We start from the raw sequence: 26,128 nt of genomic DNA, 5'->3' as shown, positions 1-26,128 counted from the left end.
GGGGCCGCCATCATTGTGGTCAGCTCCGCGTACCACGGAGCCGACCGCCGGTCGGGAGCCACCAGAATGACCCTCAGCCGCTCCACTCTCACTCTCTCCAGTAGCTGGGGGATGAGACGGAGGGGGGGGGGAGGCATTAAGTAGCCCTCTTGGCCATGGAGCGTGTGCAAACGCGTCCACCCCCAAGGGTGGATGGTCTTGCGGGCTCAGGGAGAACCAATGGGGGCAGTGGGTAAACAGGTCCACCGTTGCCCTCCCGAATCGTGCCCAGATCTGCTGTACCACTTCTGGTTGCAGTCTCCACTCATCTTCCAGGGGGCCGCCCCTTGACATGAGGTCGGCCCCCCTGTTCTCGATTCCTGGAACGTGGAGGGCTCTCAGAGATTGTAGGTGCTCTGAAGCCCATGACCACAGGTTCTCTGCCATCGCTAACAGGGCAGCGGAATGTACACCGCCCTGTCTGTTGATGTAAGCTTCTGTGGTGCGATTGTCGGTCCTCACCAACACGTGTCTCCCCCTTAACAGGTGACTGAAGTGTTGGAGAACCAGGAACACTGCCTGTAACTCGAGGAGGTTGATGTGACGGTCCTCCCCCGGAGGCCACACACCACCTATCGCCCTCCCCAGGCAGGTGCCTCCCCACCCCATCAGGGAGGCATCCATGAACACCGACGTGTACGAGGTCACTCGTCCTAATGGTGTCCCGGTCAACAAATGTCGTGGGGACCCCCAGTACTGCAGGTTGCCCTGCACTGTTGGAGGGACCGTCAGCAGCCGAAACTTCTGCCTCTTGAGGTCTAAGCGTAGGCTGGCGAACCATCTCTGCAGGCGACGCATGTGCAGCAGTCCTAGTGGAACCACCGGGTGAGCTGCTGCCATGTGCCCCAGTGCTTGCATGACGGTCAAGGCTGTGACACGTGGACCCTGTTGCAGCTTGAGAACCTCTTGCTGTAGGGCCGTCCGTCTGGACTCCGACAGAGTGGCTCTCAAGCTGACAGAATCGAGCACAATCCCCAAGTATTCGGCCCGCTGGCTTGGTTGGGGGTTGCTCTTCTTCCAGTTGATGGCAAATCCCAACTTGGTCAGGTGAAGTATCAACTGAGCTGTGTGAAAAATGGCCCATTGTTTGGACCTGGCCATCACGATGAGGTCGTCCAGATAAAAGAAGACCCTCATCCCCTGGCTGCGCAGCGGCTGTAGCGCTGCGTCCACACATTTGCTGAACGTACGAGGGGCCAGGGAATAGCCAAATGGCAGTCTGTTGTATTCGTAGGCTGTTCCCTGGAATGCAAAACGCAGGAACTTCCTGTGTTTTGGTGCCACCTCGACATTAAAATAAGCGTCCTTCAAGTCGATGGTTGAGAACCAATTGCCTGGTTGGACGAGTTCCAGCAGCCTCCTTGTGGTTAGCATGCGGAACGTTTTGCGACCGATACGCGTGTTCAGGGCACGGAGGTCCAGGATGGGTCTGTAGCCCCCTGTCTTTTTGGGAACCAAAAAGTATGGGGAGTAAAAACCCTGTTCCTTGTCGTGAGGAGGGACAATTGACACGGCCTGTTTTGATAGCAGGTCCTGAATTTCCCCCTCGAGGAACTCTATCTCTTCTTGAGAGGATAGATTCATCTCTTGTATGCCTCTGAACGCTGGGGGGAGCCCGCAGAACTGGAGAGAATATCCTAGTCTGAGGGTCCTGTCCAGCCAGTCTGTCAGTACACAGCTGCTCTGCCATGCTTCGTAAAAACACGAGAGGACGTGCAGACAGCTGTGGAGCGGTTTTTAGAAAGCTGTGGTACACAATTTCGGCCCTCTCCGCCGCCAAACCCGCCATAAACGGGAGTTTAGCCCATGGGGGGCCATCTGTGAAAGGGCTGAGTCGTCCCTGAACGCACCAGGCCCGTTGTCCGAGCTCTCGGGGCCGTCAGTGAACGCATCTCTGTTGTCCGAGCCGGCGTGGTGTCACCTGAACGCACCGCCGCCGCCCGGCACTTCACCGTCATGGCGTCCCTGCTGCTGTTAGATCCGCCCGTGGAAATAACAGTCACAGGACCAGAGCGGTCAGACACGTTGGCCGCTCTACTGCTGTTTACCGGGGAGACAGTTCGTGTTAGCCCGGCCGCTTCACTGGAGCGGTGCGGGTTAAACGAGCGTGAGGCAGCTGTCTCATTGTCCGGAAACACAGCCCTGCCGTGCTGCTGTGAACGATGATTAGCTTCACCGCTGTAGCCGTTGGCTCGGCGGTGACAATCATCGCTCATCAGCCGGTCAACACGCTGAGCCGGACGCACCGCGGAAGTGACACGGTGTCGGCTAGCAGCGCGCGGGGCTAACTGTGTGGTCGCTACAACCAGTGGGGATCGATGTTTTCTCGTGCAACCTCGCCGGTTGTAGCGCTCATATAGAGGGACAATGGTAGCTTTTACCCGGTTGACAACGGTGCTCCGCTCTACCGCGTCTCCCACAACGGAGACGGTAGAGGGTGTGTTGTGTGAGTGTGCTTGTGAAACCGTGACCGGGGGGCCTTGCCTGTCGGGCCCGCTGCGGGGATGTGACGGTGTAACACAAGCCACCGGCAGCCTGACCAGCCTGGCCGGGGCTGCACGGCAAGCGGGGAGCATGGTGGAGGTGGGAGGGGGGATTTTTGCTCTGTTAGTGGAGTAACATGTTTTAATAAAAACATTTTTCACATCCACAGAACAGTGAACACAAGCAGAACATACAGAACCATATGAACAATGAGGGAGGGCGGCGAGGCAGTCTGCCGGCGCCGTCCCTCCCGTTAACTGTCCCTTTGGTCGCTGTGTGCCCCAGGACAGCTTCGGCCTGGGTGTGCTGCGAGCCGCCGCGGGACGAGACGCGCTGGGGTCCCGTGCGGGGCGTTGCTGCAGCGGGCCCGCTGGGGTCGGCTGTGGGTCAGCTGGGGGATCCGCCGCGGAGAAGCCTCTTCGCCCAGCTCGCCCAGCTGGAATATCTTGTCAAAATATCCCAGCATGTCCTTATCCTGCGGCAGCGGTGGTAGTGGCTTTCTGTGTCCTGACCAGCCGGCTGAGTGCGGGATAATGAGCGCAGCCAGAGCGTCTTCGAGCGGGGGCACACCGGGGAGCACAGTCTCCGTCTCGCCCTGCACATGCGGAGGCGGCTCACCGGCTTCGGGGGCAGTGGGGGGGGGGCGGGAAGGGGAAGCCCGACACACTCCGCTGCAGTCGTCATGACTTTCGGGAAGTCGAGCTTGATAGAAGCGGCGCCAAACACCGTCGAGCCGGCGGAGAGGGAGAGTTCATCCTCCTCGTCTCGTAGCGGCGGCGAGTCTACAGCAGAGGCTGAGGCAGGTCTGGCCGGCGATGCTTCATCAGGCGGCGTGGACGTGGTGTACGCTGGAGCGGCGTCCTCCTCCTGCCGTCGCTGCTCCTGCCGTCGCTGCTCCAGCCCGGCGGTGGCGCACTTCCTCCCGAGACACTCGAAGCAGAGAAGATGTGGGTCTGTCGGGGCGATGATGCCGTTAGGGCAGGCCGGCAGAGGCGTTGTTCCTGAAGCGGCGACTCCATCCTTGGAGCTAGTGTGACAGTGGGTACTCGCCGACGCTGAAAGTAAAAGGAATGAGGGCAGCTGGCGGTGCATCTGCCTTTATAGCCCGCTAAAGGGCGGGAAAGGTAGGCACGCCATACTGGCCGGCTACGTACATGCAAATTTCAGTGGGCCATCGCGTGTACGCGATTGAAGGAGAGATATACCCATAGAGTCCAGTAGAGGGCGAAGCCTGTGTGAGATATAACACACTTTCTTTGTCCCTGTCCCTGTCAGTCCTACAGTGTTGTGTGGTGCATACCTATAGAAATGAGAGAACCACAAACATGATACTGATGATACTGCTATGCCTGAGAAAGATTCAGATCAAACAATGAATCAGTCTGAACATAATATAACATAGTTTAACTCGCATATCAAACAGGATAAAATGATAAGGTGATAACTCTCAAGAATGATATTGGGACCATGGAGACAGTGTGTTTGGTTGGTTGGTGGAGGGATACGACCACAAGATTGGACTTGAGGCTAACTGATCTGTTACTCCAGCACTGGCAGATCATCAACTAGCAGAGCCACACTGCTAACATGACTAAAAGTCCCTCAGGTTTCCACTGTGCTGCTGCTCCCTTTGTCACATGTTAATGGAAACATAATTATGCAACACATTACCGTGTCCAGTCTTGTATATGTCCCTACAAGCTTCCTGTATCTGCCATCTGTGAGCATGTGTACGTGTGAGAGCGATTCCTGGTGAGATGAGCAGCCTGACATTTACGACACTACCTTAGAGATCAGCACCTTACATGGGGGTGGTGGTGGTGGTGGTGGGGGTGGGGGTGGGGGTGGCAGCATCACCCCGCCTGGCACCCAGATGTCAAACCTGGCATTTACAGCAGAGTGCCGATGCAGCTAATGGACAGTCTCATTAGACCAAACACAGGTGGAGGATCCTGAGCTGCAAGCACCAGGCGCTAACACACAGAGAGCAGATAGAGCAACAGTCCACGACTCATCAGACTCACACTCTCACATGTTTATTAGACTAAGTGGCCCGAGTGTGCAATATAGCTATTGATTATTGGAGGATAATCAGGATGTTCTTGACCAACCTACGCCACAGAATACTTAATACAGTAGATTAAGTAGGATGTTTGTGTGTGTGTCTTCAGTCTGGTCCAGGGCCGTTGTATAGGGGAGAAAGGTGATGATAATTCTAGGGGCCCAGCGCCCAGTAGGGCCCATAAAAAAACCCCAGTAGTCTAATCTTTGTGTAACTGATTTATTCTGCATAAGACCCTGACTAATACTCATAGTAATGCTGCATTAGCATCAAAACTAAATAAAAGGCTAAATAAAAAATGATAGAATGATAAGAAATGATAAGAAAAAAAGTGGAAAAGTCAGGGGTCCACTTTAGTATTCTTTAAGGGGGCCCAGAATTCCTACCAACAGCCCTGGTCTGGTCCCAATGGGAAACTTGTGTGGTGAGCCTGAAAGTACACGACCGACATACAGTAAGGCATTGGAGGGTGTGTGTGTGTGTGTGTGTGTGTGTGTGTGTGTGTGTGTGTGTGTGTTGGTGTGTGTGATTAAATCTCTTTTTCCAGTTGAAGTGCAGCAGATTGTGCGTCTGGGCTCTTCAGAGGTTGACCGCAGCCCATCATGCCTGACTGGACTCATTTCATCTCCTCAACGAGTGGCTGGTTGTGTTAATGGTGTCAATACTGACTTAACTGTGTTGATTCTACCCAGTGCTTCTGCTACATGAAGTGTGTGTGTGTGTGTGTGTGTGTGTGTGTGTGTGTGTGTGTGTGTGTGTGTGTGTGTGTGTGTGTGTGAGAACGTGTCATGAGTGTGGGGATTAGCATCTCTGACAACATTGTGTTTGATTTCACACCTGAACCATGATGACAGAGACACCGGCTCCTTATCTCTGATGGATGCTCAGCTCTCATCAAATAATAAAATTATGCATTTTAAAAAGTAATTACATGTATTTCTAATTTGCATTTAAATAATCTATTTAAAATTCAACTGGAAAAAAAAACCCTGCAGAATTTACCAGTTAATAATTATGTTATTTGTGTTCAAGTACAGAAAGGAAAAACATTTTGAACTGGAAGAGCAGTATTGTTGTGGTTCTGTTTGATTTTGTTCTGCTGCATCTTACAGTTAATGTCCCCTGATTTAACTTTCACGCTTTGCATTTTGTCACAACAACTCTTCAGTTTAACAACATACACAAACACAGACTCACAGAGAGGCAATCTAAAGCCAGGAACACACCGCCACGACGCTTCCCGACGCGTCCCGACGCCGACGGCTTTGGCCGACGAGTCTGTCGCCTCTCGTCGGGAGAAAGGAAAAAGTGAAACACACTGCCCCGACTGCCGACCAGAGCGACTGAGTGGCGAGGACTCCCCCATAGAAATACAGACCCATACAGACCAGGGGCAGCCCTGCTCACTTTTCATTCAAACAAACTAATGTCACTGCCACAGTTAATTTCATCAATGAGACCAACATTAATCTCCCCAAAACAATTTAACCAGCCACGTGTTAACAGCACTAAAGCCGAAATTAAAACAGTTTTTAGCAGCTTACTGCTGTGGCTCGGTTGCCGCGAATTGGCGATAGCCGATGCTAATTTCTGTTAGCCCGTCTATGGTGTTTTACATTACACGTTAGCATTAAGATAGCGGGCTTTATATGCTTACTTGTGAGCTGTGTGTTTTGAACGTTGTTTCAAACTATGTGGGTTTGATTGAACATCTTTGATGTTTAAATATACTATATATATTGCTGCTTAATATATTGCTTTACTCCTCTTTTTATTTTGTATACAATTTTTACTGTAGGACAGGCTAGGACACATGCTAGGACACCGTTTGTTTACTGTGGTCACTTCCGTCCATCCCACACACCGCGCTGATTCGCTTAGGGCACCGCCAATCAGAATCGCCGTAGCTAGCACACAGCCAATCAGAGTACCCGACGAGTCTACTCTCCCGACGGCCGACGAGTCCCGACTGAGCATGTTCAATCGGCCCCGATGAGACCCGACAAGACCCGAAGCTCCCTGACGGAGAGGAACACACCAAACAGACGAGCTCCCGACGCCGTCCGACGAGGCCCGACGCCTGACGGTCGGCTCGGTGTGTCCCTGGCTTAAGAGAGGGAGTGAGTCATGTGAGAGTTTTAAAAGGAGAAATCCAGAGAGTAAAACACACAAACAGGAAGTGCCTGTTCTCGTTGATGTTTAACCATCAATTTGAGTTATTACTTCATCGCTGTCTCCATTTTCTCTCCCTAACAACCTTAGTTAACCTGGGAGTTCAAACACATCTGGTGATAATTATAATAGAATAATAATTATATTTTATGATTATATTCTTTAGAATCAGTTAAAAAGAAACAAATAAAAAGTCCTTTAACCTTTGTTCCTTTTTTTTCATTACAATAATCGGCTAACAGGATTTGAATAGAAACTCATTCCTCGACAAACTGCAGTCAGTCGAATCAAAGACATATAATACATTCCAACAAAATGAGAACAAACAACTGCTGAGAAAACATTCAAATAACTTGAACACCGGCGTCACATTTCCATCCAGTTACCCCTCAAGATATAATTTTTCAGGACACAACCACAACACACATATTCCTCTCAGGTCATACAGTTCCTTTTGACATTTTAATATATAACTTTGTTCATGATTTGAACAACCAGGTCTTTTTTTTTTTAAGTATATTTTTTGGCTTTTTTGCCTTTATTTGATAGCTCATAGTGAGATAGACAGGAAAGGGGGAGGCAGAGACCCTTTGTCGATTTAGGGCAACTTTGGCTTAATATACAGTATATCCAATATAATGATAATAAAGTTCTGCCTGCGTCTATTGAACCATCAAACTTGTTTTAGCAGCGTCAGCGACCTCCATATTAACTACACTTTAATTAGTTCTTGGAGATGTGAGATGAGGGACTCGGTGCACACTGTCAGCAGCAACGGACTGAGCCATCGCTGTAAATGGAGGACGGAGAGGAGTAAGAGGAGGAGGATGATGATGATGTCCTGCTCTGAGTGTCGGTACCTGCTTCATTGCGTCGCCCGGGGATCCTGGACGTCTTCAGCACCGCTGCCGGTTTGAGTGACAGAGGGGGCGACAGAGGAATAAAAGGAACCTGATTGCAATCCACCAGAGAAGAGAGCATCTGCCCTGTTCCCATGATTCAACACTGACCTTAATCTGCTCGTCGTCACACCGACACCCCCACACGCAAACACACATACACACACACACACATACACAGACATTGACCCCCCCCTCCACCCCACCAGCCCCTCCACATGTCTGCTGTTATTCTGCCTGATGCAGTCACAGGAGTCACAGGAGGATGAGGAGGCTGTTGGCTCCATCTCACCCGTCACCAGACATACGTACGGATCAGACCGAGCTCGCCACCTGCTCCTTACCCAGCAGCACCGGCAGCCTGCTTTCCTCCTCCTGTCTGTCCATCCCTCTCTTCTGTCCTACTGTATCTCCTTTTCTTTCCCATTCAACCAATTTATATTCTTTCTTGGCTCTTAACCTTTTTTGTCTTTCCTTTCCTTTTTCTTTCCTTCTCCTCTCTTTTTCATCATCATCCTGCCCATTTTCTTCTGTCTTTTGTCTCTTCTCCACTCCTTTTCTTTCTTCCTTACTTCCTCCTGTCCTTTCTGTTCTTTATTTCTGTCACACAGCCAACCTGCTCCGCCACTCCTTTCTCTGAATGGATTTGTGCTGCTTCATAAAACATGTGGATGTTCTGTCTAATCACACACACAGGTTGATAGCGGCCATTTGGTTTTACCACACTGTTGTCCAGTTTGAGAGCTCAATGGACGGACTCTTCTCCTTCTCCTCCTCCTCCTCCTCCTCCTCTCTCCTCCTCTTTTCCAGTATCGCCCAGACGTCATAGCAACAGATGGCAGTTTGATTACCAAGCGGATGTTCCAATTTATCGCCCCTCGTGCCCCTCAGCTCTGTATCGTGTTTCAATTAAATAGGGATTTGGAGGCAGCGCGCGGTTACTAGAGTCAATCCTCATAATTCATTAAGCGGAGCTACCACGCATGGAGGCGTTGACTGGAGGAGAAGTGTTGCCATGAGTCAGGAGCTCAGAGCGGCTCACTGGGCTGCAGGAAAATGAGTATCAGCAGGGTGCGAAGGTAACACCTGCCAGAAGTCAATAAGGGTCGGTCCTGCCACCCCCCACCCCCACCCCCACACCCTTTCCTGAAGTTTCGAGTTGTTTGAGTGCGTGAGTTTCATCCAATAAAAACTTTTTTTATATCATCTGACTCATGGTTGGAGCACGGCCACGGCTGGATGAAGCTCTGCCAGCGGACTCATCAGGACAAAAGAGTAATGAGTCTTTTAGAAAGCGTCTCAACGTTAAAGTATCTCGACTCCCATGGTGCATTTTGGCGCTTGTTCCAAAAGTAAAAGTCTGTGTGAGGTGACAGACAGATGGAGCTCTTCAGGCTTGGACAGTCATGAAATGTAAATGTAGTGCACTGTGTTGTTATTAGCGACTGATGTCAGGAGACAAATTAACCCACAGGTTGTCCAAGCAGCAGGTTAATTAGATCCATTGTTAGGTTTTGTTGCTAGGTGACATCTAGTGTAGTGTTGTAGTGGTTATGACATGAACAAAGGGGAACGAGCTTTTACGTAGAACAAAGTCCACGTCAGGAGGAGGTTGTGGTGGATGGAGCAATGTGACGCAGAAGAGCGTTTTTTTGTAAAACCAGCACTTCATGCCCTTTTTTTGTTCATGACTGTTTGTTGTTATTTCTCTGGACAAAGGTCTGAGGCCTGTACCACGAAGCAGGATTACTGGCTTAGCGAGGTAACTTCAGGGTTAACCCTGGCTTTCCGGTACCACGAAGCTGGATTCATTCTTACCGAGGTGAGTTACCATGGTAACTTACTCTGAACGGCAAACCTGCTCCGGGGCAGGGTAGCTTTCAGGATTGATCTGAATCCAGTAAAATGCTCCACCCACCAGCCAATCACCGATACGGGAATAATGACACGTGTCCTCTCACCGGTAACCGGAGCCCAGATAGTGAGAAGAGCGTTATGGTTTAATGTTTTATGATGTTCAGTGTGCTCTTATTTTGAAATCCTTGTACTGGGGGTTATTGTTACCAAGGAGACGGAAATAAAAGTAGCGAAGCTCCGGACAGAGTTGCGGTGATTGTATCCACTTTATGATATGAAAACACATGAATCTATCACAACAACGGATGAAAGGATTTTCCGTCATAATCACGCTGATTATCCATATGAGAGGTAGGCTGCCGGTTCTCATGGCCCGGACTTCTGCCAATAGCTTTTTTTTTTTTTTGAAGGTGTGTGTGTGTGTGTGTGTGTGCACCGAGCGGACCCGTCTATAGAGACACGAGTCTATATGGGACAGGCTTTTATTTGATTTAGAACAAACCTTATGCTCAGCAAAGGTGGAAAATATATAGTCTAATATAATAAAATGGTTCTGTTGTTTGGCCACTGTTTAAAGACCCCCTCCCATGAAAATAGTGTTTTTCGTGCTTTTCACATGTTCCTGTGGCATTTTTCTTGTGTTAGAGCACATATCAGCAGAAAAGGAAGTGCAAAACTGCATTTCTGAGTTTTTCTGCCTTCAAATTGCTGTGAACCAATGGCAGACGCAAACTGGCAGTTTCAGGGAGACTGGAGCTGACGTGTCACAGCTCCAGGGGAGGGCACTAGTGCTACAAGCTCCCGCCCCGCTCTGCATCTGGCTCAGAGGTGAAAGGCTTGACAGCTCGGTGTAGCTGTCAAGGTATAACAGGTATAGCTCACTTGGTAGAGCAGCTTGCACCATGAGAAAGGACTATGTTCCAATCTGGGATCAAATCCCAGTGTGGAGTTTTATGCTAAACGTGCTGAATCTGTAATTGTACAATGTCCAGCTGTCAGCAAGCGGGGGGTGGGGTGCGAGGAGGTGGCTGGGCGGGTGCAGAGCAGCGCAGTCTACGCCTACCCTCCAGAGGTGCATTGCTAATGTGCATTGCTAATGAGCTGGTTTTAAAATGACCAAAAAGGGTCGCGGGAGGGGGACTTTGAGGGGGAAGAATCAGAATAGAAGGAAAGAATCGGATCCAGAGCAGAATTAATTTACAAGTTTAATCGGCACTGATTAAACATTTAATAATTTGGGTCGGGCCACGACCGCGGACTTCTTTTTTTTTTTCTTTTCTTCCTCACAGGAGTGTGCACTCCGGTGCGCTCTGACGTGTTGGTGCTCATGGTGGTGATCAGCTGCCTTGAATCTGCCCTTTATACGTGCGCGTTCACAGATTCACAGCAAGACAAGCCGGGGTTGAGTTACTGAGTTGATAACCAGCGTCGTGGTACCGCTGATCCAGAGTGACAGTGTTGTGGATAGGTTCAGCTGGATAGGCTGAGAGTAACCCCGGGTAGGCTGAGCTCGCTTCGTGGTACAGGCCTCTGGTGAGCAAGACTACTATTGCCATGACAACATGACAAGATTGTCTTAATATGGAAGAAGTACTCCATTTAGTCAAAATCAGCATCTTTTCCTACATCTAACCAAGCCTTGACTGTTTCTATAATAGCCATGATGGAGAAGGTTAAGGTAGTATGTTTCTTACTGTAACCATGACAACCAAGGTCTGGTAATGAAGGGACGACATTTTAGACACCCCTGTGAGTCGTATCAGAAAGTAGAAAAAGTACCAGTTTCTTGGTTTAACACCTTTCTATCTTTAGCACATTGCTTTTTCGCCACGAGTCACCTCTATGAAGTGTTAAGCCTCATAATTGCTAACTATGTATATATACAGTGTATATATCCTACATACAGTGTCTTGACTCCCAGTATGTGCTTCTCTGGCTTTGCGTGACTGGATGTCTGTTTGGACGCTGTTTCACAAAATTGCTTGGCCCGAGTCACCGTCCGTCCTCATCATCAGTCTTCTCCAGCTGTCTGACTTCACACTTTGAGTTGTCACTGGTGTCAGAGACAAACCTGACCAGACTCACCACTTCATCCGGCCACCTCTTGACTGATTTAAGCAACCTGCCAAACTTTACAAAAAAAAAAATGACGCTGAGCATTTTGTTTTGCTCTCTGCCCAGAGATATCACACTTCATCAGCTACGACAAGAACTGGCTCCAGCCCCTGCATCATTTTAAAAACCTCTCTCGGGCTACGAGGCCAAAAGACTCAGGGACAGTTGCAGATGTCAGCATTAAGTGCATTATGTAATTAAAGCTGATGGCATGAATTAACCAAATTGCATTAAGTGTTTTGGAAGGACAAGCGACCTTTTTCTGCTTCACTTGGGACCATCTCGTCCTTACAGTTAAATAAACTGTTGCCACGCAAATAAGCAACATTTGTAAAATTTGCATTTGGGGAAATGGATTATCACAGTGATCAGGATTCACTCTGGAGGAGAGATAAACTCTCACTGTGCGTTGGAATTGAGTTGAACTTATTACTTGGTTGTTGGTTTTTTTTGCACCATTGACTGATGCAAATCACCTTGACAGGGCTGAACTTTCAGAGAACAGAGAGAGTAGGAATCTCCAAAATGGATGAGACAATGCTGCACCAACTTACTGCTCCACGAAACAGACTCACTGTGGTTTGGAGTTGTGAGGCACAAACAGGGCCGGTTCTAGGCAGGCATATATGAGGGGGCAGTCAGAAATGTGAAGGGGGCATCATGTGAACACATCATGCTCCAGCACTTTTTTTTTCTCTGTGCTTATAGTAACTTCATTGAATTGGGTTGTTGACTATGTGTCCAACCCCAACCTGGAGAAGTGGATTGCACTTTGTCAGACCTCTACCTTCAGACCTGTCCAACTAGGGGCCGGGGGGGCAACCAGGGTCTTAGAGCCCAAATTTTTTACTGTGGTAATGCAAAGAGCCACATTATATGGGGGGTTAGGGGTGCATATACCTGAAGATGCATTGCAAACCCAGAGGGGGTGAAAAAGGTGAGTAGCTAAACCCCTGTAGGGGGGTCTGGGGGCATCCCCCCAGAAAATTTTTGTGATTTTAAAATGTGAGTGAAGCATTCTGGTGTACTCTGAGAAGAAGGGGGTGGGGGGGTGGAGGGGGTCTACTATGATCAAGATTTACAAAACTGAAAGGTAGTCACTGAATGATATACTAAAAAAAAAAAGAAAAAGGAACAGGACATGCAGATTTTTGTGCTACTGCTGATAATTTTGTCAATTTGTAGGGGCAGATTACATAAGATTATTCGGTAACGCTTTATATTAAGGTCCTTGTAATAAGCATTAGTTAATAGGTAATAAGGCCCTTATAAGTGATTACAAGATGCTTATTAACATTATTATGCATTTATAAGACTATATATGCATTAATAGACTCATTATAATATAGTTAATAGCAGACTATAAGAGATTTATAATAACTTATAATAAACTTAGTTAACTGTTTGTTGATGCTTATGAACATTAATAAAATCCTTATGAGTATCTTATAATTGTTCATAATAACATTACAAACACATATATTGACTCAACTAGCCCAATCATTATGTCTTTATTAATCTTAAGGTCTGTGTAATAAGCGTTAGTTAATAGGTAATAAGGCTCTTATAAGTGCTAACAAGTATTAATAGTCTCATTATAATATAGTTAATAGCAGACTATAAGAGATTTATAATAACTTATAAGAAACTTGTTAACTGTTGATGCTTAAGAACATTAGTAAAATCTTCATGAGTATCAATCTAACCCAACCATGATGTCTTTGTCATGCCTTTATTAATCTTTTTTTTGTTTGATTTATTAACATTATACTTTATTGCTCATCTACGTATTATAAGTTTACTTGTTTACAGTAAACTGTGCTTTTTGCAGGTACTGGATCTAAAGCGAGAACAATGTCTTATTAAGGCTGATAAATCTTTTATTATGCATTTGATTTTGGTTTTCAGAAAGGTGCGTCGGAGGAGAAGAGCAGACTTGAAGAGTTTCTTCTCACTTGAAACATTTTACCCTTTCGCTTTTATTTTGAAGGCAAACAGCAAAACCGGAAGTTCCGGTTTAAGCTAGCAGCTGATAGCTTAACACATGCCCAATGTGTAAAATGGAGGTAGTTGCCCAACATTTTTGCCCCGAGTAGAATTCAAACCCATTCTGGGCCTCGAAAAGAAGCAGCTGACAAAGAGGAAGCGTTGTGAGACGGAGGATGACTCTTCTGGTAAGTTTAACTGCTGCTAACTAGTTAGTACAAACTCAAACATGCATAGCTAACGTTAGCCGAAGCTAGTGTAGACCTAGCCGCCTCATGAGTGACTGTTGCTGCCCTACGGAAGCGCTCCTCTGTGTATCAGTGAGAACGTTTTTATATTAAAATGTAGTTTATTGTCTCCAGCTAGGCTTATATACATACAGTGTACATTGTTGAAATATATAACTTCTCTCTTTCGTTGTGCACCTTTCTGATATGTTCTTGACACTTTTCTGTACATGATAGCCTACTTACTGCTGTGTACATTCAGCACAGTCATTTGAGTTTGAGTTTAATGAAATTGCTACATTAAGGACTCTATTTAAAATGCTTGAAAATTAAACTGTAAAGTGTTATTGCAGGATATATCGAGACTTTTATTTTTTATGTTTTTACATTAAAAAAAATGTCATTATGAAAACTCAGATGTAAATTTCCTCTATCCTCGTTCTCTACCGACCCCACTCAGACTCCTCAAGGCTCCTCAACCTCAGATGATGGCAAGAAGAAGATGAAGAGGGAATTGCTTTTGATGCAAACAGAGTGCAAAAGAGCAGCTGCGTTAAATGTTCAATGGAATTAAAAATTTAAAAAAATAAAAGTGTACTTTTTTTTCAAAGACCTGTTTTAGGTTATTTTTTATACATTTTAAGTATAAAAATCATGTTGCACTTTGCAAAAATTGCACTTTTTTGAGTTAAAATTATTTGTATAAATATGCCTAAATGTTTTAAGGTGCTTTCTACCTGTTTTAGGTGATTTAGATTTTTTATACATTTTCAGTAAAATGTCTCTTTACTTGACAGCCTGCAATGAATAAAACAATGTTGGGCTTCACTGTTGAAAATTTGTATTACTATGCAATCTTTCTTTACATTTCATCAACCTTGACCACATGTATTGTTCATTACAGATGTGGAAGTTGTGAAAATCATTGTTAACCATTAATGAATGCATTACAAAAGATTTATTAGACTTAATAAGGCATTGTTCTTGCTTTAGATCCAGTACCTGCAAAAAGCATGGTTAACTGTTAACAAGTGCATAGTTAACTGATAATAAGGGCATAATAATGCACAATAAAAATATTTATCAGCCTTAATAAGACATTGTTCTCGCTTTAGATCCAGTACCTGCAAAAAGCATAGTTAACTGTTAACAAATGCATAGTTAACTGATAATAAGGGCATAATAATGCACAATAAAAGATTTATCAGCCTTAATAAGACATTGTTCTCGCTTTAGATCCAGTACCTGCAAAAAGCATAGTTAACTGTTAACAAGTGCATAGTTAATTTATAATAGATGAGCAATAAAGTATATATTAATGTTAATAAATCAAACAAAAAAAGATTAATAAAGGCATGACAAAGACATCATGGTTGGGCTACACTCAATGTGTGTTTGTAATGTTATTATGAACAATTATAAGATACTCATGAAGATTTTATTAATGTTCTTAAGCATCAACAAACAGTTAACAAGTTTCTTATAAGTTATTATAAATCTCTTATAGTCTGCTATTAACTATATTATAATGAGACTATTAATACTTGTAAGCACTTATAAGAGCCTTATTACCTATTAACTAACGCTTATTACACATACCTTAGGATTAATAAAGGCATAACAAAGACATAATGATTGGGCTAGTTGAGTCAATATATGTGTTTGTAATGTTATTATGAACAATTATAAGATACATCATAAGGATCTTATTAATGTTCATAAGCATCAAACAAACAGTTTAACTAAGTTTATTATAAGTTATTATAAAAATTCAATTATAGTCTGCTATTAACTATATTATATAATGAGTCTATTAATACATATATAGTCTTATAAATGCATAATAATGTTAATAAGCATCTTGTAATCACTTATAAGAGCCTTATTACCTATTAACTAATGCTTATTACAAGGACCTTAATATAAAGCGTTACCGATTATTCTTCTTTCTGCTCCCTTTTGTTGAGATTTGGGAGGTTTTTGTTTTTATTGTAGCTTTGTTAAAATGCAAGATCATTTTTCTGACTGATTTAGCGGCGACTGTGCGCAGCTAGCTATCTCGCTTTCTTTCCCCCGCCCTCTGCCCGTTGTCTTCGTTGTCACTTTGTTGTCGCTCCACAGAGCGCACATGGCTAATTAATATGCACGTGCTGACCATATATGGTTGTGTCTAGACGTTCCGGGGACGGAGGTGAGTTCACGTGCGCAACTGCGCACCATTCTTGGATCCAGTTTGATTAATCAAAGTGAAATTGCGGAGAGTTGTTCACGCACAGTTTGATAGATCTGAAAAAGGCCTAAGCAAAACATTTAGTAGCAGCAGTTTTACACTGCTTACTTACAGTTTTAATAAATGAGGCCCCAGGCCCTGAGCCCAGAGCCCAGACGCTCACAGATGCAGCTCCGCGGCTCATCCGCGGCGCTGTCCGTGGTGCTGAAGGTGACAGGTTAACTTGACAAACAAACTGCAGCACAGTTCGTTTATCATGTGTGTCAGTTTTGTTTGTTTAAGATTAAGAACATCACCCCCTCATCAAACCAGTGATAGACATGCTGAAAAGAAAAGAGAGAGAGAGACGCGCCTGGGTATCGCAGCTGTAAAAAAAAAAAAAGAAAGAAAAAAAAAGACTACGCGTCGGATTAGCGGTATCAAAAAGTGTCGGACTATCGGCATGTCTAGATAGAGGGATGTCTGAACCCCCAACTTAACTTCTTTCTCTTTGGTAATATACACATTTTTTGAGTATATTAAAATGCGCTTTCTCAACTTCTAAAATTTGGATTTGAGGGGGCAAGACATTTATTTGAGGGGGCACTGCCCCCTCTTGCCCCTGCGTAGAGCCGGCCCCGGGCACAAATACTCTACCTGACTTTGAACTGTGTTAAAGTCTTGTACTGACAACTTCACTAAGCCTCCACCTGTCTTGCGAGAAGCCTGTACTGCTTCCATCTCCAGTGTTCCCAGGCGCTGAGCGATAGGACACGGAGCTCAGGCATCCAGTGCCACTGTGTCTGATCATGATGGCCGTCCTGTCAAAGTATTTTGGACACATCCAACTAGTAGACCCCGAGGCCGACCCATGGCACTCTGGGGGGGATCACATTACCAGTCTGGTCTGAGAGGAGGTGAGGGAGGATGTGTGTCAGACAGGTGGATGGTTTGACCTCAGGTGAAGATCTGTTCAGCAGATACAGACACAAACTGTGTGTGTAGTAGGAATGTACCAGTACTGGTGGGATGAAATCTGTCTTGTTGGAGCTCAGAGGAGTGAGGAGGTGAACAGAAGTTTAATCGGCTCATTTACACCTGTGAGACTCTCACATCCCACCACAGGAACTAGACCTTGAATGCAACGACACAAGATCAGGTCAGAGGTGACAGAGGTTTTTCCTGTTCAGACCTTGTTTCCTGTAACTTGGCTGGTTGGTCACATGGTGACTGCTGTAAGAACGACTTATAGGTCTAGAAAAGATGAACACATGACTCCCTGAGATTCTGGGCATGATTCTGGTAGTGGTCCAATACATTTGCATATCATATTCTTGCGCATTCTGCATTATATAGGACTTATCACGCTAAAACGTATATGTTAATGCATTTTTAATGAGAGTGAACACAGCTGGAAACAGTTCTGCTAATTCGTCTCAACAGAGGAGATGAGCCTGAGATAATTGAGGTGAGCGGAGGACAGTGGTGCAGGATTAGTCGAGACTCTGGGAGATCAACGTAGCCCGAACAACAGCTGGCTGCTGTTGGAGAGGCTGTTTCTCTGAAATCCTTGAGACCTGAGCCAGAGGAGTTACAGCGGTGCACCCATCACCTATGTTACAGCTCATTTTTCCGCCGTACTCCCCAAGGTCTTCCCTCCACACCCACACACTTTATTACCACCCATTAAAAAACCAAATGGGTCATAATCGTGCCTAATAAATGTCGGCCTCGCTGCTCATAGAGGGAGGGCAGGGGGCTGAATGTCTGTTTACCTTGTACATGTGTTTAATTAGCCTCTGCCATGCGTGCCCACGGTTGTGTGAGGAGATGAAAATGAGGGTAATTAGATCTGATAGCAGGGGGAGGGGCTGAGGCGCTGCACCTGCAGCCATCCCAGATATGAGTCATTGTGTGACACCTGGGAATCCAAAGTGTCTGGACAGATACTGCAGCGTTAAAGTGCAGTGATGTCACCACATTAAAGGCGGGAGACAAACAGTCAGCTGACACGGACATCGTTAGAGCTGTAATGTGCATTTGTCTTCTTCTTCTTCGTCTTCTTCTTTTTCTTTGTCTTCTTCGTCTTCTTCGTCCTCATCATCAGGAAACAGGTTCACAAAATTAGATGATAATGAAAAGTAATTTATTATGAAATAGGAAAAACAAGATTGTCCAATTTGACCACATTGATCTCACTGACAAGACTAAACTTGATCTGTTTAAGAGCATCCCCTACTCTACATTTTCCAGACCCACTACGTTTCAGGTGTATCATAGTTAGATCTGGAATCTACTCAGACTTGGATAATTAGTTTGGAAAATGGATAAAACACAGGCGGTCTGAGTAATTTACACTCTGACAAGCAAATATTGTGGAGTGACAGCAGCTGCTAGATTTAATGGTGTTTCCTCAGTCTTCATCATTTCCTGTTTGTGTAGAAGTATTTGCACACGCTCACTTCACTGTGAGGTCGGAGCTAATGATGAAAAGTGGAGGGTAAAGTGAGCAACAACTGATTTCTGTAAATCTGGGGCCGTATTCACATAGCCTTTTATCTTACCGCTAGCAGTGCTCCTAACTCGCGCTAAAAGTTTTTACGTAGGAGTTTTTTCTTAAAAGCTATTCACAAAGCCGCTGAGACCTACTCTTACTAAGGATAAATCACTAAGAGCAAAGTAAGAGTGACGCCCTGGTGACGCCCCGTTGCTATGGATTACGTCAATTCTCGTGCACGAATTCGAGGCGCTCAACACGGTGATTGGTTGTTGAGTGCCGACGCCCCTCCTCCCCCCTCCCTCCTCCTCGCCGCCGACGCCGCTCCGCTAGTCCGCTTCACTTTCTTTTTTTTTTCTTGCCGTCAGGTGCGACGGGGCTTTTTAGATTGCTTCAAGTCCAAACCACTCTCTCTGCTGCCAAGTTGGGCTCTGAACTTTCTGTCCATTCATGTTTCTCTCGAATATTATTTTTTCACGTTCGTTGACAGCCCTAATATTATATGGTGATATTGCCTCACAGCAAGAAGGTCCTGGGTTCGAATCCCGGGCCGCCCAGGGCCTTTCTGTGTGGAGTTTGCATGTTCTCCCCGTGTCTGCGTGGGTTTCCTCCGGGTGCTCCGGTTTCCCCCACCACTAAAAACATGTCGGCTAGGTTAATCCTCCAGTCAGCGCCCCTGACCAAAGGCACTGGCTCATAATCTGGAGTTGGTCCCCGGGCGCTGCACCGCGGCTGCCCACTGCTCCTCAGGGATGGGTTAAATGCAGAGAAAGAATTTCACTGTACTAGCTGTATATGTGACTAATAAAGTAAAGTATATAGTATATAAGTATAATAATGATGAGAAAAGAAAATGCATTACCCAAATTTGTAGCAGGATTTGAACCCAGACTGACAACAAGTGTAGTTTACTGGGGGAGCAGCCCTATCACGTGAGCTATTACTACTAACTGATATGTGTCTAGCTCACCCACCAACTTAAAAAAAAATAATTTTTGGCTCACATCAGCATGACTGCATCGCAGCGGTCGCAGTTACCTCGGTCCGACCGTTGTGACGCCTATATTAGACAGTCAGTCACCGTCACTACTCCCGTTCTATAGCGAAAATGTTGTAGATATTGTTGCTGTAACAAAAAAAACAAAAAAACACCGACAAAAAGGCACTTTGGGCATCAAAGGGCAAAGGGGCAGGTGCTCCAGCACCCCCCTCTGCAGCAATTCGCAGTCCTCCATACATTTGCCTGGCTGCAGCCATTTGCGATTCTTTGTGAATAGGTCTTACTGAGTTAGGAGTCCTCACGAGGACTTTTAAGCTCTCCCAGACTTAGGAGCTACTTTTAGGCCTAAAATACTTTGTGAATTACTCTTATTTTAAAAAACTAGGAGTCCTAAATTTAAGACTGACGCCCACTTTTTTTAGGAGTAGCTCCTAAATTTGGCCCTTAGGAGCTACTTTTAACCTTAAGATTCTTTGTGAATACGGCCCCAGATCTCATAAAGCTTTAAACTGATTTTAGACATGGACGCGTGAAAGTCTCAGTCCACAGTGAAATAACTGCACACTATTAAGCATTAGTTTGTAATTCATAAACACATATATAAATGTTTGTCTCTGGATTAATAAGATCATCTATACTGTGTTTAATAATTGTATTTTTATACTTTCTCATACGTCAGGAGAACTTCTGGGACTTTGTGATGTCACAACAAAACAGTCACTAAGCCCCGCCCACATTGACCCACCATCTGACACTTGCAGGATTTGGTTTCTCTGAGTGTTTTACCTGGAATCCACTCTATTTTTATTGGATATCTCAGAAAAAAGTCAGCCAATCAGAAGAGAAGTTCAGTGCCTCTTCTCTTCTGATTGGCTGGCACTGACCTGCGTCAGAGCTCCAGAGAGAGACCTGAGAAAAGTATCTTCTTATGGATCAACACTTCAGATAAAACACAGAAGAAGAAGTAAAAAGAAGAAACATGAAGTTTTAACAGGGAGACCAAATTTGTATCAACTGTGAAAACAGTGATGTCACCTTAGAATCTAGGCCAGTATTAGCACTTTAAAGCTGTTGTCGGTGCTATTCTGTGAAAGTCTTGTCATTCACTCGCCCAGTTTATCCAGCGAACCTTGAAAGATCTTTTGTTGGGCGCTGATATTAGAATTCTTCCTCCTCTTTGGGAGAAGACTTTCAGGATGAGAGGGTGCCATGACAGTCTGCTCTGGGAAAACCACTGGGCCAAAGATTAAAGGAAATTGTTTTATTATTTATTTTCTGCTGGCCACCATCACTCGGCCATGACAGACCTTTGAAGAGTTGGGGCTTTGATGGAAATGAAATTTCATTTTCTGGTGTATTCTGTCTTGCGCCCGGCTCGTCAGGCCTGTCACGTAGCCGCTGAGCGGGAACACCGGGGGGATGACTCAGAGTCAGGTCGGGAGACCCGTTGTGAGGACAGAACGAGTGTTGATTGACAGATGACTGATAAGATTTGCGCCTCACACTTTAAAGCTCAGCACTGATGGGAATCTGAAATCAATGGGTTGTATCGATGAAGGATTAGTCTGATTACGTGTTGTATAGATCCCTGATTGGAAGACGGATATGCCATTTTCAACAAACTAATATTGATAAAGTGGCTTCTGTGGCTGTGAGGTCTCCAGGGTTCGATGTAATGAACAGGTGTTAACATCACCTCAGGGTCTCAATGTCAATGTACATACATACATACATCTTACACACATAATTAAAGATTCAGGAAAATCACGTCCCTTCAACAAATTAACTTCTTTATAAATACTACTATTATGGTTTTTGTTGGTATATGTGTCAGGTTACTCAAAGCTATAGTAAACCCATCATGGCAATTACAGTAGTAGAGCAATATTGGCCTCACATTTAAACAGGTTGGGACGACTGCAGCAGCAGCAGCTCAAGGTTTTCAAATTGAATATTTGAAATAAAAATGCAAGAACTGTAGAAAAAATAAATATCTGCAAAAATCAGAACCCCCTTTAAATAAGTAAAAAAAACAAAAAACAAAAACCTTTCAAATGAACAATATAAATCGTGTCAACATAGGGCCTGATATTTATAATAGATCGGATTGGTCCCATCTCTAAAAATAATACTAAAATCAGAGACTGGTCATATAGAGAAATAATGTGACTTCAGATGCAGTCATGATTTGTTTCGTGTTCATATGGAAAAACCTTATACAGAAGACATTTTGAATGAACATGATAATACTGATGAGGGAACTGGTGTCTCAATTTGCACGTTTGCTCGCGTGCCCTTATTTTGGAATCATGCTTTTACTCTGAATTGCGTCATGGATGAGGAGCAGCCAGATCTGAGAGATGATGACGGTGGTAGTTGAGATCCTGCTGTGCAGCATCACATATTGACACAGTTCAGTCATCACTGCTTCAGTGTGTGAGCGCTGCTCGACTGCTGCTTTAGAGGGAGATTGGTGGTGGTGGTGAGGTGTGTGTGCGGGGGGGGGGGTTCAGCTTCTTATCTCAGACTGAATCCCTGAGTGGAGGACAGAGCAGGTCAGCTCTTTAACAAGAAGATGAAGGAGCAGTCACTGAAGTTTTTTCTCATGACGCTGAAGTTTAACATTCACGTTCTCAGGTAGATAAATATCTACTGCTGCTCAGGCCGTTACACTTAAACTGAGATAAAAGACCCGTTATTCAGCTACAGCTCCCACGAGGCCTTGAGAGTGCTTCTGTGGCTCAGGCTTATCCTTCACATTGTCTGCGCTTACATCGACATAATCAGCTTCTACTCCGACATAGACAGATACACATGAGCTTATTTAAGATCATCCAGGACTCCCTGTTTCAGAAAGCGGGATTAGTGGAAAATTCTGAGTATGTTAAGCCTGAGATGAGGGAAACTCCAAGTTTTCCATTTCAAAGAGCCGTTTCAGCGTAATCCTGAGTCAGTTGCTATGGTAACATGTGCTGTGAAGCAAACCGGCTGTCTGGCAACTACTCGCTGCAGCTCGCTGATGATGGCTTTTTCTGCTCACGGTGAACTCGCTTCCCTCAGGCTCAATATTATTCTGATCAGCCGCTCTGAAACCAAAAACTTTTCCGAGTTTTCATGCTCAGGCTCAGTCAGCTTGGAGATCTGGATTAGTTTGTTGAGCCTGCTTTCTGAAACAGGACCCTGGTTGCTCCATTTGGTGTGAAAACAGGAGCAGTTTCTGTTTTCACATCCACTGTTTGATTGCCCAAGCTCAATGTGTATGTTGCTCAGATGTATTTGTGTTAAATGAGCAGTGCAAGGCATCGAACTCCACAATGCCTCAGTACCAAACCATCAGACTTTACAGGTGAACCAGATCCAGAGGTTAAGTGTTGGAGTTTTTGTTTCAGCGAGCACCAAAACACAAGGGTGTGAAACACAGCCCAGAGCCTCTGTGTGTGTGTGTGTGTGTGTGTGTGTGCGTGTATACTGTACTGTACATTTGTGTGTGCGTGTAGATGAAGGTTTTGTGTCCATAACTGTGTTTTTTCCTCCTCTGTGTGTGTGTCTGCAGGTGGAGCGGGAGATAGCCATCCTCAAACTCATAGAGCACCCTCACGTTTTAAAGCTGCACGACGTCTACGAAAACAAGAAATACCTGTAAGTACATCTATAAATGAACCAAACTGCACCTACTGTATGTGTATGTGAACATTAGTGACCAGACCACTCAGTACTTTGCTCTACAGGCTACATTCACAGCATCACTCACACAGTGTGATGTAATGTGAACTGTGTTTCTGTCTCATACATTTACACTGATGAGATATTCAGGTTCGGTATTGGTTGATTGGTTGGTTGAAGATATTTAATTCGAATATGTAACCGCGGCTGCCCACTGCTCCTCAGGGATGGGTTAAATGCAGAGAAAGAATTTCACTGTACTAGCTGTATATGTGACTAATAAAGTACCTTTAAAAAATATATGACAGATGGCGAGTAGCAGTTAAAAAATAAAGAATAAATAAGCTTCCCCCATTAAAATTAAGTTATATACAACTTTACATTATTATATACAAAGAATTAATTTAAGGATAATTTCCAAGAACCATTGCACAAAACATCTTAAGTTTCTGACTTAAGTATGATGCTTAACATTACATGTTTCTCCTTAGCTGCAGCAGTAAATACATCTGAAATACAGACAAAAATGATTTACAGTTTTGGTGATGAGGAAATTATGAATATATGTACAGGATCAGGAAGCAGCAGATGAAGTAACAGCTAAATAACTGCTACTTATAGGACTTAAATGCCTTAAAAACCTTAAATACCAAAGTAAACATTTTAAGAAGAATTTTAAGGCAACCTTACTTGTGGGTGTTTTGTTTAACAGAGAAACATCCACTGAGCGTTCAGGCCGAGATATTGTTTTCTTTTGGAGAAAGAGAGAAGTGTTCACCATCAGAGTTTGTATCAGCTGTAACAGCTCTGATGAAGTGTGAGAATTAAATCTGAGACCAGATCCAGGGTTAGGGTTGAGAGTCCCTGCAGAACTGTGGTCTGCCCCTGCCGCGCTGCCTGTTCTGGGGATTTCATTAAAGCCTGTGATGTTTCTGTGCTCGTCCTACTTTCACATGCCCCCTGCTACTCTGCATCTTTAACGTATATCCCTGTTTTATTGTATACATTAATCTGCTGCGCTCCAGCGGCGTGGCTTAATACGTCGTTCAATAATTGATAAAGGCGCCGGCGTCAAATGGAGCGGGAATTTGTTTTCTTAATGACGCGAGGACAGGGACGGGTGGTCATCATGGATGCAAGGAGTTTGCCGCAGAATATTTCACACTCACAAATCACAAGCGAACATGTTTCTAATTTAAATAGCCCTGACAGGTAAACGCTCCAGCAGATCCCTTAATCTGCTAATAAATCAGGCGCTGGGAGGAGCCGGTTCTCCACGCAGAGCAGGGATCAGCGACGTCTCCCAGATAAATGAACGGAGAAGAGAGATAAAACATTTGAAAACCACAGACACACAAACCAACAGGGGCCGAGGATTTGCTCTTGGATTTACATCACGCATCGGCGCTAACTTCAACATGTCGCACACAAATACTTTGTAGTTTATGACTCAATAATTTCATGAATGCCTCTTTAATTCTCAGGAAAAATGGGACATAGGACGTTGTGTGATGGATCTGTTTAATCTCTCTGGAAATTGTATTTACACAGTTGCTGTTCTGGTACACGTCTCACCACTGCGGCCTGTTCCCACTCTCCTCCCATGCAGGTATCTGGTGCTAGAGCACGTGTCTGGGGGGGAGCTGTTCGACTACCTGGTGAAGAAGGGACGGTTAACACCTAAAGAGGCCAGAAAGTTCTTCAGACAGATTATCTCAGCCCTGGACTTCTGCCACAGCCACTCCATATGGTTTGTTACTTTGACACCCACGTCATCATCATCATCAACTTCATTTGCTCTTCATCTCACACACAGCTGACGTCAGTGCATCAAACAAATATGAAACAGGTCATCACCGTTAATGTGATTTAGAGGTCTTCACGGTTCCAATTTGACGGACCCGAACCAAAATGGACCCGTAAAAATTGTACCCGGAGCCGACTGGCCCCGAGCTATTATTGTAAATATGAGATCCATACCCGAGCGGCACCGAGATATGTCGGAACCGAACCCTAAAAAACCTGTGGACCCGAAATGACATGAAGTTGTCTAGCGTTAAATAAGACTTGTTTTTATTAGCTACTACTTTCTGTTTCTTACCTAAACGTAGTCTTCTTCTACCTGGTTCCGGCTGCGGCCGCTGCCAGCCCCCCCTGGTCATAACGTGATGTAAACAAAAATAAATCCACGTCGTCATTTTCTTGTTTAGATGGTCATGTACTGTAATCCTTCTTCTTAGCCATTGCTAACGCCAATCCACCGGTCATTTCCTCTTGTGTAATTAACGTTATAATTTTGGAGTTTCCATGTGCTTTGCGGAGCATACCGCGATAACAACACGCTACGGCAACTCGATTGTTTAACTATTTTGAACCATTAACCATAACGTTACGTTAATAAACAAACTTTTTAACTGCCCCAAGTCCTGACCTACAGTAGGCTCTAACTTTTGCTTGAACTGTCACCTTTGACGTCATCATAAGAGTCGTGTAGTTGTTTTGATCACGTGACATAAGTCACACAGGCAGCTCGCAGCCTTGCATTGGACGGAAGGGGGAGGGCGGGGTGATTGACAGCTGTGACAGCCAATCGCCGCGTCCTCTCGGGTACTGTAGGACCAAGGGGGCAGTTGTCGGTCTGAGAAGTGAAGCTCACTTCCGCGTTCAAAAAACTACAATCCCCTCTTCTTCCTCTGGGGGCTGGTGTCAGAAGGGAGCATTCCCCATAGACCCCCATGTTAAAATCGCCGACTTTACATCCTCAATAAACATGTTAAAAGCCTGGTGTCAGAACGTTTTTTCGTCTCAATCGATAGTTTCTACCCCCGCACACACTCTGAGGGGGGTGAATTTTTTTTTAACTCTATAGTTTTACTGTTATTAGGTTAAAATTCTGGCCAATCAGGGCGCGGAAACGT

General features: G+C 45.0%; 1 protein-coding gene across 15 annotated transcripts in view; it reads left to right on the top strand.

Moving 5' to 3' along the window:
• LOC146990126 (serine/threonine-protein kinase BRSK2-like) overlaps positions 1-26,128 on the top strand; it is a 139,574-nt gene that overhangs the window by 71,206 nt on the left and 42,240 nt on the right. For all 15 annotated transcript variants that reach the window (XM_085769161.1, XM_085769154.1, XM_085769147.1 and 12 more), the window contains exons 3-4: positions 23,101-23,186; positions 24,820-24,960. In XM_085769161.1, coding sequence (XP_085625287.1) covers positions 23,101-23,186; positions 24,820-24,960 — 227 coding nt within the window. The remainder of the gene's footprint in view (positions 1-23,100; positions 23,187-24,819; positions 24,961-26,128) is intronic.

The sequence above is a fragment of the Trachurus japonicus genome, chromosome 3 (assembly GCF_045865225.1).
Source record: "Trachurus japonicus isolate A0001 chromosome 3, Traja_1.0".
In the NCBI taxonomy this organism is placed as follows: Eukaryota; Metazoa; Chordata; class Actinopteri; order Carangiformes; family Carangidae; genus Trachurus; species Trachurus japonicus.
The sequence above is the reverse complement of the archived record's forward strand: the minus strand, read 5'-3'. Positions and strand labels throughout refer to the sequence as shown.